This window comes from Capricornis sumatraensis, chromosome 13 (genome assembly GCF_032405125.1).
Source record: "Capricornis sumatraensis isolate serow.1 chromosome 13, serow.2, whole genome shotgun sequence".
Classification (NCBI taxonomy): domain Eukaryota; kingdom Metazoa; phylum Chordata; class Mammalia; order Artiodactyla; family Bovidae; genus Capricornis; species Capricornis sumatraensis.
The window spans coordinates 84,065,241-84,077,741 of record NC_091081.1 but is presented as its reverse complement, the minus strand read 5'-3'; the positions used below and the strand labels follow the sequence as shown (position 1 = coordinate 84,077,741).

The following is a 12,501-nucleotide window of genomic DNA, read 5'->3' as shown; positions in this document are numbered from 1 at the left end:
GACCCGCCTGCCAATGCAGGAGACACAGGAGATGCAGGTTCGATCCCTGGATCGAGAAGATACCCTGGAAAAGGAATGGCAACCCACTCCAGTGTTCTTGCCTGGAGAATCCCATGGACAGAGAAGCCTGGCGGGCATAGAGTTGGACATGACTGAGCAGCCAGCACTGTCTAACTAACTCCTTCTCCAGCCGTGAAATAAGGACAGGGCCTGGCTGGCATCTCCTCAGAAAACACCATGTTCCAGGCCTGCTTGTAGCCACTGAGCATGGGTTTTATCTCATTTTCCTCTCGTGGCGCTCATGCGAGACAGTTATCACTGTTACCCTGTCTTCTCAGAGGAGGAAACGGAGGCCCAGGCTCCGAGGCCGCTCTTCCAAGGTGGTCTTGGTCGTCAAGGGACGGGCGATGGCTGCAGCCCGGGCATCCCCCGTGGAGCCCACGCCCTCAGCCCCCACGGCGCCTCCGAGCGGGGTGGGGCAGGGGAAGCAGGTTCTGCAGGGGCCGCTAGTCCAGCCGGTGTAGGCCAGCTTCCTTTTGCAGCATTCACGTCTCCAGCCTCCTCCATCAGGGAAGGACCGTCGACTCCTAGGTCTCCTCCATCCTGAAGGGAGCTCTGAATGCGGCCAGGAGCGCCATCCGGGTGAGAGGCTTCACTTCAGCCATGCCTTAGCTTCCTGGGGCGCCACAGCCAGGGGCTAAGACCAGAGGAGCAAATGTTCTCACAGTTCCGGAGGCCGGGGGTCCGAGAACGGGGGGCAGGGGTGGTTTCTCCTGAGACGTCTCTCCTCGGCTCCCAGATGGCCACCTTCTCCCTCGATGTCCCTGGGGCAGGAGACCCCGGGTCGAGCCCTGGGTCGGGAAGATGGCCTGGAGGAGGGCATGGCAGCCCACTCCGGTACTCTTGCCTGGAGAATCCCAGGGACAGAGGAGCCTGGCGGGCCACAGTCCCGTCAGACACGTCGGAGTGACTCACACTTGAGGCTCCCTCACCCATGCATGCTCATCTCTCAGTGCCAGTGTCTGTGTCCTGATCGCCTTCTGTAAGGACACCATTGCGCAGTGCCACCTGAGGACCTCACTTTACCTTGCATGTGTGCGTGCTAAGCCGCTTCAGTCGTATCTGACTCTGTGTGACCCCATGGACTGTAGCCCGCCAGGCTCCTCTGTCCGTGGGGTTCTCCAAGCAAGAATACTGGAGTGGGCTGCCATTCCCTTCTCCAGGGGATCTTCCCCAACCAGGCATTGAACCCGCATCTCTGATGTCGCCAGCATTGGCAGGCACATTCTTTAGCACTAGCGCCACCTGGGAAACCCCATTTTATCTTACTTCCCTCTTCAAAGGTCTTATCTCCAAACACAGGCACATTCTGAGGTGCCGGGGGTTTGGGCTTCCACACATGAGTTTGTGGGGCACAGAATTCAACCCATGATGGCCCTTTCTTCTTTCCACAGTAGGCTTTCAATACAAAAGTAAGACCCTTAACATGGACATATAAATCCTTTATGCAAGGAAACATATGCAGAGTACATCATGCAAAATGCCAGGATGGATGAAGCACAAGCTGGAAGACCCCCTGCACAAGATTGCAGGGAGAAATATCAATAACCTCAGATATGCAGATGACACCACCTTTATGGCGGAAAGTGAAGAGGAACTAAAGATCCTCTTGATGAAAGTGAAAGAGGAGAGTGAAAAAGCTGGCTTAAAACACAACATTCCAAAAACTAAGATCATGGCATCAAGTTCCATCACTTCATGGCAAATAGATGGAAAATCAATGGAAACAGTGAGAGACTTTATTTTCTTGGTCTCCAGAATCACTGCAGATGGTGACTGTAGCCATGAAATTTAAAGATGCTTGCTCCTTGGAAGAAAAGCTATGACCAACCTAGACACCATATTAAAAAGCAGAGACATTACTTTGCCAACAAACATCTGTCTAGTCAAAGCTATGGTTTTTCCAGTAGTCACGTATGGGTGTGAGAGTTGGGCCATAAAGAAAGCTGAGTGCCGAAAAATTGATGCTTTTGAACCGTGGTTTTGAAGAAGACTCTTGAGAGTCACTTGGACTGCAAGGAGATCCAACTAGTCCATCCTAAAGGAAATCAGTCCTGAATATTCATTGAAACGACTGATGCTGAAACTGAAACTCCCAATACTTTGGCCACCTGGTGTGAAGAACTGACTCATTGGAAAAGACTCTGATGCTGGGAAAGATTCAGGGCAGGAGGAGAAGGGGACGACAGAGGATGAGATGGTTCGATGGCATCACCAACTCAATGGACATGAGTTTGAGCAAGCTCCGGGAGTTGGTGATGGACAAGGAAGCCTGAAATACTACAGTCCATGGGGTCGCGAAGAGTCAGACACGACTGAGGGACTGAACTGAACTGATGCAAGTAAATAAAGATCAGGTGTGAAATTCTTGGCTGAGATTGTTTTCCTCATATGCTAACACCAGTAACACTTAACTGTAGGTATTTCTTTGCATTGCTGTCTCTTCTGCTAGACTAGAAACATTTTTGAAGAGAGGAAATGTGACTCATTTTCGAAATGCTTCTGCGGTGGTGCTTGGAACATTCTTTAGTAAAGAGTGAACAGTGTCATCAAAGTAGGACACTTTTTCCTCTTTGCGAAAGGTAGTTTGGCACAGAAAGCATCACCGAGTCAGGGGCGGGAGTAGAGCGAGCTTGGGAAAGGAAAGCAGGCTGTGACCAAACGGGGCCCACAAGCACACCTCTAACCTGCCTGTGTTCTCCTGCAGTTCGTCTTCTGCCGGGACTGTAAGGAGCCGTACCACCAAGGTGACTGCGGCACCGTGATTGAAGCCTCAGGAGCAGTCACTCAGGTAATGCGCCCTCTTCCTTCCTGTCTCGTTGGGGACAGGAGCTGGTTTCTGGAGATCATCAAAGGTTCCAATCTGAAAAAGGAAGGACCAGACTAGCAGCCTACAGCCATGGTGATGGGGCTCTGGCTCCCCAGTCATCAGTCCCTCCGAACGACCCCTGTCCTCGGGGTCCTGCTGCAGACTTCCCAATGGTCATGTGTGGTGTGTTGGTTCTTCCACGGGAATTCTTCCCCAGGGGTAAGTGGAGGAGGGATAAGGAGTCTAGCGTTATCGGAGGAGTCTTCAGAAAAGAGATCAAACAATTTAACAAACTCTGAATCAGGGAAATCAATACTAACTTCACATCATTTTTTTTTAAGTGCCCTTGTTTAAAGTCTTTGGTGAGAACTCTCTCCATGAATGACGTGATAGAAGTATTATATGATGCAAAAATATCATTGTTTCTTTAGCAATATCCTTACCAAACTCCGGTCCAGCTCCTTACTGCTGGAAAATCAATACCTGAGAGGCAGCTGTTGGTAGAAAGGAAAATTGCCTTTGATCAGAAAGCCAGCAATCTGAGGAGATGGTGGACTCAGTGTCCCCCAGAAACCATCTCTGAAGAGTCTGCTCAGCCATGAAGGTTTTTAAGGGGAAAAAGGGAAGTAGTATCGGTGAATTGCTGAGACGGGGGCAGAGCCGTCATCATCCCCCACTGCGTGCAGGCTTGTTGACTTCTTGTGAGCTTTCTTTGGATGCTCTCTTGTTCACATAGTTTGTTCGAGAGATTACTGAAAGGTAAGCTCTGAGGAGATCTGGTCTTATGCTAATTGCTTGTTCATCATGCCCACTTCTTTGATCTATGGAAAAAACCAACAGGTTAGACAAGCTATTATATGAACAAAAGACCTGACAGGTGTGCTCCACCCTGGATGAACAGAGCTTAGGGGCACCTGGTTTAAGAGTTACAGTGTAGCTTTGCTAAACTGACAAGAAAAGGGGTTTCCTGCTGAGGGTGTCGTCCTGCAAAGAGCTGTGCTATACCGCATTTCAGTCTTGATGAGGTAAAGCGCGTGTTTACTGAGCCTGACTCTCTGAAGTGCTGTATCAGGCTTAAGGAAATGCAAATGTATTTTCTTTTATTTATTGATTATCACTCACTGGAAAAGACCCTGATGCTGGGAAAGCTTGAGGGCAGGAAGAGAAGTGGGCGACAGAGGATGAGATGGTGGGATGGCATAACTGACTCAATGGATATGAGTTTGAGCAAACTCCAGGAGACAGTGAAGGACAGGGAAGCTGTAATCCATGGGGTCACAAAGAGTCAGACATGACTTAGTGACTGAACAACAACAATGATCAGCCAGGGGAAAGGAGTAAAAATTTCAACACACTTGATGAATTTGCTCATTATTTTTCTCCCGATAGAGACATTAAGAGGGGTATAAACATGAAATCTACCCAGATAAACCCTGTAGTCGTTCTGTTGACAGGAACCTCATCAATAGGCATAGAAGTTCCAGAACATTTTAATTTCAAAAGTTGAGAACTGTAAATATCAGAATGTTCTAAAGGGCTTCCCTGTGGCTCAGTGATAATCCACCTGCCAATGCAGGTGACGGGTTCAATCCCTGATCTTTGAAGATCCCCATGCCTCAGGGCAGCTAAGTCTGTGCACACAGGTGCTGAGCCTGAGTCCACAAGCTGCAGCTCCAGAAACCACGCACCCTAAAGCCCCAGCTCCACAACAAGAGAAGCCCCTGCAATGAGAAACCCTCGCATCACACCTTAGAAAGGAGCGCGCACCGCAAAGAAACAGCACAGCCAAAAAGAAATGAATGCTAACATTTAAAAACAAAAAAATAAAGCCTGTTTTTTAAAAAAAAAGGCTCTAATATGAGAGCATTAAGAAATGAATCCCTATGAGATTCTGCGGAGGTTTCTACTCAATTTAAAGTAACCGAGGAAGCACAGTACATGAGCTCAGGGCTTCTCAGCAGCTCCTACTATGCTGGCCTGACCATGTTGGGAGCTTTAGGACTGAGCGGCCGTTTCAACAGCAGAGGCAGCACACGCCCTTTCTGTTGACTTATTTTAGCTCCAGGGCACTTGAATGCAAGCTCACTGGATCTGGAGGTCAGGAATAATGCTGTCCCTGAGACCGCCTCCACCCCCACCCACCCCCACTAAGACAGGCTGATGCTCTTGGATTTGGGTGTCGTCCAGCAGTTCCCACCCATCTGTTCATATGATGACAGCACGGACAAGGCCTTCCGAGAAGGGATACCCTAACATCTGTCTATCTGCCAGCAGTAGCAGTGAAGTGAAGAAGAGCACTGCTGAACCCAAAGCTGTCCAGCGCCTGGCCCACTCCACCAACCCCGTCATTCAGGAGGAACCAGCCAACCCTGGTGTTGACCACTAAGGTCGTTGTTATTAATAAGTCGCTCAGTCGTGTCCGACTCATTTGTGACCCCATGGCCTGTAGCCCACCAGGCTCCTCTGTCCCTGGAGTTCTCCAGGCAGGAATACTGGAGTGGGTAGCCGTTTCCTTCTCCGGGGGATCTTCCCAGACCAGGGAGTGAACCCACTTCTCTTGCCTTGGCAAGTGAGTTGCTTACCACTGAGCCACCAGGGAAGCCCCAGTGGTTAAGGTAGCCCAGATTAAAAAAAGAAAAGGAACTCTAAAATATGGGCGAAGAAGGGTATAGCTGGCCTTACGGACAGATGGCCAGTATCAAGGGGCCTGTGTCTGCAGACACCATCTATTAGCAGGTATTAAACAGCATTTCTACAGGACACTCATCCTGCTAGATTCTCTGAAAAAATTCAGAGAAGTACATTTATCTTCAGAGGCTCACCAGGGAGCTATAGGGGACGCTTATGGGAAAAAAAATAATGGTAATAATACGCTAAAACAAAATGTAGCAAATCCAGTTTTGTATCAGTTCAGTTCAGTCACTCAGTTGTATCCAACTCTTTGCCACCCCATGAATCGCAGCACACCAGGCCTCCCTGTTCATCGGCCTCCCTGTTCATCACCATCTCCCAGAGTTCACTCAGACTCACGTCCATCGAGTCCGTGATGCCATCCAGCCATCTCATCCTGGGTCGTCCTCTTCTCCTCCTGCCCCCAATCCCTCCCAGCATCAGAGTCTTTTCCAATGAGTCAACTCTTCCCATGAGGTGGCCAAAGTACTGGAGTTTCAGCTTTAGCATCATTCCTTCCAAAGAAATCCCAGTGCTGATCTCCTTCAGAATGGACTGGTTGGATCTCCTTGCAGTCCAAGGGACTCTCAAGAGTCTTCTCCAACACCACAGTTCAAAAGCATCAATTCTTCGGCACTCAGCCTTCTTCACAGTCCAACTCTCACATCCATACATGACCACAGGAAAAACCATAGCCTTGACTAGACGGACCTTAGTCGGCAAAGTAACGTCCCTGCTTTTGAATATGCTATCTAGGTTGGTCATAACTTTTCTTCCAAGGAGTAAGCGTCTTTTAATTTCATGGCTGCAGTCACCATCTGCAGTGATTCTGGAGCCCAAAAAAATAAAGTCTGACACCGTTTCCACTGTTTCCCCATCTATTTCCCATGGAGTGATGGGACCAGATGCCATGATCTTCGTTTTCTGAATGTTGAGCTTTAGGCCAACTTTTTCGCTCTCCTCTTTCACTTTCATCAAGAGGCTTTTTAGTTCCTCTTCACTTTCTGCCATAAGGGTGGTGTCATCCGCATATCTGAGGTTATTGATATTTCTCCCGGCAATCTTGATTCCAGCTTGTGTTTCTTCCAGTCCAGCGTTTCTCATTATGTACTCTGCATAGAAGTTAAATAAGCAGGGTGACAGTATACAGCCTTGACGGACTCCTTTTCCTATTTGGAACCAGTCTGTTGTTCCATGTCCAGTTCTCACTGTTGCTTCCTGACCTGCATACTGTGGCTCAGATCATGAACTCCTTATTACCAAATTCAAATCCCAGTTTTGTATAATGCTTCCCTAAGAAAGTCATGAAGGGCGGGTCAGAGCTTGTCAAGAGGACAGGGGAATAAGGTGACAGAGAACGTTCCAGCAGAGGGCACCAAATGGACAAAGTACAGAAGCAAGGTTCTCTCCAGCTAGACTTCTGCTCATCCCTGCATCCTGAGGCTCAAGACAGTACCTGGTGCATTGGCATCTAATAGGTGTTTGTGGAGTGATGATGGTGTCAGCTGAAGAAAAATGCACACCCTAAAAGCTGTGAGTTAAGTTTCTATCTAGGGACCTTACAAAGGACTATAGCCTGGAGACAGACTCTCAGATAGACCTGAAGATGTAAGAGAGGAGCAGGATAATAGGAGGTTTTGGTTTTTTCTGGTAATAGTTTGTGCTGAAGAAAAAAAAAATGGAGTCAACCAGCAAAGTTAAGTTAATCACTCAGTCATGTCTGACTCTTTGTGATCCCACGGACTATAGCTTGCCCCAGCTCCTCTGTCCATGGAATTCTCCAGGCAAGATACTGGAGTGGGTTGCCATTTCCTTCTGCAGGGGATCTTCCCCACCCAGAGCTCGAAGCCGGGTCTCCTGTACTGCAGGCAGATTCTTTACCCACTGAGCCACTGGGGAAGCAAAGATTACTGCTAATCACACAGAACAGACCTCTCACGGTAATGGTTTTAGTGCTTTTCTTTCTGTGGGAAGGTGCAAGGGTCTGGGCTCTGAACTTATCCCTTCGATGTACATCTTAACTGCCTCGGCCAGTGCCCGGGGCACAGAGTGGCCCCTGCTTTTCTACACTCTGAACTCCCCTCAGGGGCTACCCCTCAGGGGAGAGGCCGCTGCCGTGGCGATGGCCTGATTTTGGGCAACGTTCCCTTTCCACAGTGGCATCTATCAAGGAAAAGAGGTTCTTTCATTTCTTCAATAGTATTAAACGCCTCTAACAGGTTAGGCTTTGTTCTCGTTGTGGGGATAAAGTGCCTGCTCTCATGGAGTTTGTGTTACTTTATTAGATGTCACAGCCTCTCCAGGTGGCTCTGTGGCTTAAAAAAAAAAAAAATCCACCTGCAATGCAGGAGACATAGGAGATTCAGATTCCATCCTGGGTCAGGAAGGTCCTCTGGAGGAGGAAATGGCAACCCATTCCAGGGTTCCTGCCTGAAAACTCCCATGGACAGAGGAGCCTAGTGGGCTACAGTCAGTCCATGGGGTTGCAAAGGGTCGGACATGACTTAGCAACTGAGCACACACACATTAGATGCCACAGGGTTGCACAGTCAGTATGATAGGAATTCCAGCAAGGAATCTTTAATCCTAGACAGGGATATCCAAGAGAGGATTCAGGAAGAGACAGCTCTGGAATAAGACCTCTCTAAAGTGAGCCTCCTTCCTGCCTGGTGCCCCTGGTAACTGAACCAGGCCTCATATTTCTCTTATTTCAAAATGAAGCTAATGGCCCAACCAAACTGGAAAATTCTGCTGGTTCACTACTGCCTGAGAACAGAAGGCAACCGGAGTTTGGAGGGTTTGCTGCCATTTCTGTATAAGTCTCTGACCCATTGAGGGTCCTCCTCAGATGCACACGTGAAGAGACTGTAATTGAAGGGTCACGGAGGACCTGCAGTGGGGGGGAAGGGTCGCAAGAACCAAAATTGATGGGGAAGGTCTGAGAGTCCAACATCGGGGGGAGCTGTGACTGCCCCAGGCCTGAAGAGAGAGGAGGCGGAAAGGGTGTTTCACAGGGACCCGCCTCAAGGGCTGGAGCCACAGAGGAGCTCTGCAAAGAGACGCAACTGAGGGGCGGGGAGTCTGCATTGCCAGGAGTGGACCCAGAGCTGGAGGGGAGTGACGACCACACCTTGACTTCCCCCACCCATCCTCTGGGCTCTTGCTCACATCTCCCCCGGCCACACCCAGCTGAAAGCCAGCCACAAAGGATTCAGCCTTCCATATGCAAGGCAGAGAGAGAAAAGAACCCAGGATAACCAGTATATTCTCCACGTCTCCCGTTTCCTCGTTTCACACAGAACGACTCTTGGACACGGAGAAGGATGAACCCGACAATCTATTTCATCAAACCGAAAGAGCCAATTCCATTTGGCAAGAGAATGAAGGGTTTTTATTTTCCTAGAGCCAGTTTATTTTCTGTTTCCTTCATTTCTCTCAGACGACAGTGATCTTCAAATGGGTGACCTCTGCAATCCCATTGACCTGAAACCTTTGAAAGGATGGCACTCCACACACCTGACAATAAAAATCTCATCGCAGCCTCGCCTCCTGGGATGGAAGGCTTCAGATGAACCCTCATGTCTGAATGTTGCTAATACAACAAAATACCATCATTAGCCTTCTTCAAATTTCCTTTCAATTCAATTCACTTGTAAGGCTTTTCCTTTCAGCCATCCGTGGCTACGCTCCACTGTTCTCCCTTGAAAGCTGAGTGGTTTCTGGGCCTTGATATGACATTATCCAACCAGACAAGCCTGTGTCTCCTGGGGCCCAATCAGGCTTTTCCCATCAACTAAGCTGTTTGACCCTACACTTAATGCATTTTTTGATTAATGCAATATTTAAAACAAACAAACAAACTCAAAAATCGGTTTTAAATTGGTTTTAAAATATTGAACGAGCTTGAAGTCGAAACTGCTGGAGGTTTGGGGAATCAGTGACAGAAGATCAATCCTTCTCAGGCTAATGAGAGTCCAGCCCCATTTGCTGCTTCTTGCTCGAGCCGGGGTGTTCTCCTCCGTGCGTTCCCCTGGAGGCTCTCTAATAAGTAAACACTTGCTCTTGTAAACCACATAAATTGATTCGTTCTCCCAGGGGTTCTAAGTAGTTAACGTTCCTCCTCCTATTCAACAAGAAGGCAAACTGAGACTTCCAGAGTTATAGCGGGGTTGTCCAAAGCCACAGAGCAGATTGTTTTCATTGGCTGCACCTGCTCAAAGGAGTCTGGGAACAGTGACCCCTCTCTCTGAGGCATAAATCTACAGTGTCTAATGGGAGTGTGCACCCCTGCCTGCCAAGCTCCTACTCGACCTGCAAGAGCCAGAGCATGTGTTACCTCCTCCATGAAGCCATGTGCCCAGCCCACGACTTCCTCCAAGCTCTCAGACTACTATACAGACCTCTTCGATCCATTCATCACGTTGAAATGCTGTTTCCTTGGATCTTCCCTCAGATTCTGAGCTTTTCTTGGTGCAAGATTTGTACATGTTTTGTCTTTATAACACCAGTGTCCAGCCCTTAGGTGGTACCCATTAAATGTTAGTGAATGAATGATGACCCCCCACTTTCATCCTCACGTGTCCAACCTCACTGTGAGGCTGGGAAAGCATGCTACAGGAATGGGGAGGGGGACGGAGGCCAAGATGGTGACACAGGAGCCCCTGAGCCCCCCGCTTCTCATGGCCACACAAAAGCCACAGGCACACCTAGGAGATAATAATACAGATTCAGTTCCAGACCATCGCAACAAGGCAATATCACAGTCAAGCAAGTCTCACAAATGTTTTTGTTTCCCAGTGCATATAAAAGTTATGTTTGCACTGTATTATATTCTATTACGTATACAATATCATTGTGTTTGGAAAGTACAGACCTTAATAAGAAGCTATTGTTCATTCACTAAGTTGGGTCTGCCTTTTTGCGACCCTATGAACTGCAGCACACAAGGCTCCTCTGTCCTTCACTATCTCCCCGAGTTTGCTGAAACTCGTGTCCATTGAGTCTGTGATGCCATCCAACCATCTCATCCTCTGTCATCCCCTTCTTCTCTTGCCCTCAATGTTTCCCAGTGTCAGGCAGGGTCTTTTCCAATGAGTCAGTTCTTCCCATCAGGTGGCCAAAGTATTGGAGTTTCAGCTTCAACATCAGTCCTTCCAGTGTATACTCAGGACTGATTTTCTTTAGAATGGACTGGTTGGATCTCCTTTCAGTCCAAGGGACTCTCAAGAGTCTTCTCCAACACCACAGTTCAAAAGCATCAATTCTTAGGTGCTCAGTCTTCTTCATGGTCCAACTCTCACATCCGTACATGACTACTGGCAAAACCATAGCTTTAACTACATGGAGCTTTATCGGCAAAGTGATGTCTTTGTTTTTTAAAATGCTGTCTAATGGTACCCACTCCAGTACTCTTGCCTGGAAAATCCCATGGACGGAGGAGCCTGGTAGGCTGCAGTCCATGGGGTCACTAAGAGTTGGACATGACTGAGCGACTTTTCACTTTCATGCATTGGAGAAGGAAATGGCAACCCGCTCCAGTGTTCTTGCCTGGAGAATCCCAGGGATGAGGGAGCCTGGTGGGCTGCCGTCTCTGGGGTCACACAGAGTTGGACACGACTGAGGTGACTTAGCAGCAGCAGCAGCAGCAACACTGTCATCAAGAGGGCAGGGCGAGTTCACCTCTGGGAAGCAGCCCGGCCTTGCCCTCTGGAGCTCAGTGCTGTCGCTGGGCTGAGCATGAGGGTGGCAAGGATGCTCTAGGATGAGCTGTTAGGAAGTGTGTGATCTCTGTCTCGAGCAGCAGGTTGGGGGTGTCATAGTCTACATGGAAATATATCGATTAAAGAACTCAGGCTGCCAGGACCGGTGAGTAGCGGCTTTCAACACCTCCTAATGTTGCTGTTGGGCTTCCCTAGTGGCTCAGGGGTAAAGAACCTGCCTGCCAGTTCAGGAGACATAAGAGACACAGGCTTGATCCCTGGGTCGGGAAGATCCCCTGGAGAAGGGATTGGCAACCTGCTCCAGCGTTCTTGCCTGGAGAATCCCAGGGACGGGGGAGCCTGGCGGGCTGCCGTCTATGGGGTCACACAGAGTCAGACACAACTGGAGCGACTTAGCAGCAGCAGCAGCATCATAGCTTTTCTTCCAAGGAGCAAGTGTTGAGGCTGCTGACTGATCAGGGTGGTGGTTGCTGAAGGTTGGGGTGGCTGTGGAAATCTCTCAAAATAAGACAGCAATGAACTCTGCCACATGGATTGACTCTTCCTTTCACGAACAATGTCTCTGTAGCATTTCTCCCACAGTAGAACTGCTTTCACAGTTGAGGTCAATCTTCTCAAATCCTGCCACTGCTTTTTATCAAGCCAGTTTAGGTAATATTCTAAATCACTTGTTGTCATTTCAATCATCGTCACAGCACCTGCCCCAGGAGTCAATTCCATCTCAGGAAACAACCCTACTTGTTCACCCTCAAGAAGCAGCTCCTTATCCATAAAGCACACCGTGAGATTGCAGCACTTCAGTCCCATCTTCAGGCTGCAATGCTGGGTCTCTGTTTCCACCGCATCGGCCGTTCCTTCCTCCCCTGAGAACTTAAAGCCCTCAAAATCCCCCTTGAAGATTGGAACCAGTTTCTTTCAAACTCCCGTGAATGTTCATATTTTGGCCTCTTCCCATGAGTCATGAATGTTCTTTGTGGCATCTCAAATGCTGAGTCCTTTCCAGAGGTATTCAGTTTACTTTGCCAAAATCGACCAGAGGAATCGCTATCTAGGGCAGGTATAGCCTCATGACGTGTGTTTCTTAAATCGTAAGACTTGAAAGTCAAAGTGTCCCTGACGCTTGGGCGGCAGAAGGGATGTTGTCCCAACAGGCGTGAGAACGACGTGAGTCTCGTTGTGCGTCTCCAACAGGGCTCCGTGGTCACCAGGTGCCCTGTCAGTGAGTAGAAACACCTTGAAAGG

General features: G+C 48.8%; 1 protein-coding gene across 1 annotated transcript in view; it reads left to right on the top strand.

The window, feature by feature from the left end:
* The window catches only part of PRKN (parkin RBR E3 ubiquitin protein ligase), a 1,204,761-nt gene that overhangs the window by 1,166,698 nt on the left and 25,562 nt on the right, over nucleotides 1-12,501 (top strand). The window contains exon 12 of the mRNA XM_068985007.1: nucleotides 2,768-2,851. Coding sequence (XP_068841108.1) covers nucleotides 2,768-2,851 — 84 coding nt within the window. The remainder of the gene's footprint in view (nucleotides 1-2,767; nucleotides 2,852-12,501) is intronic.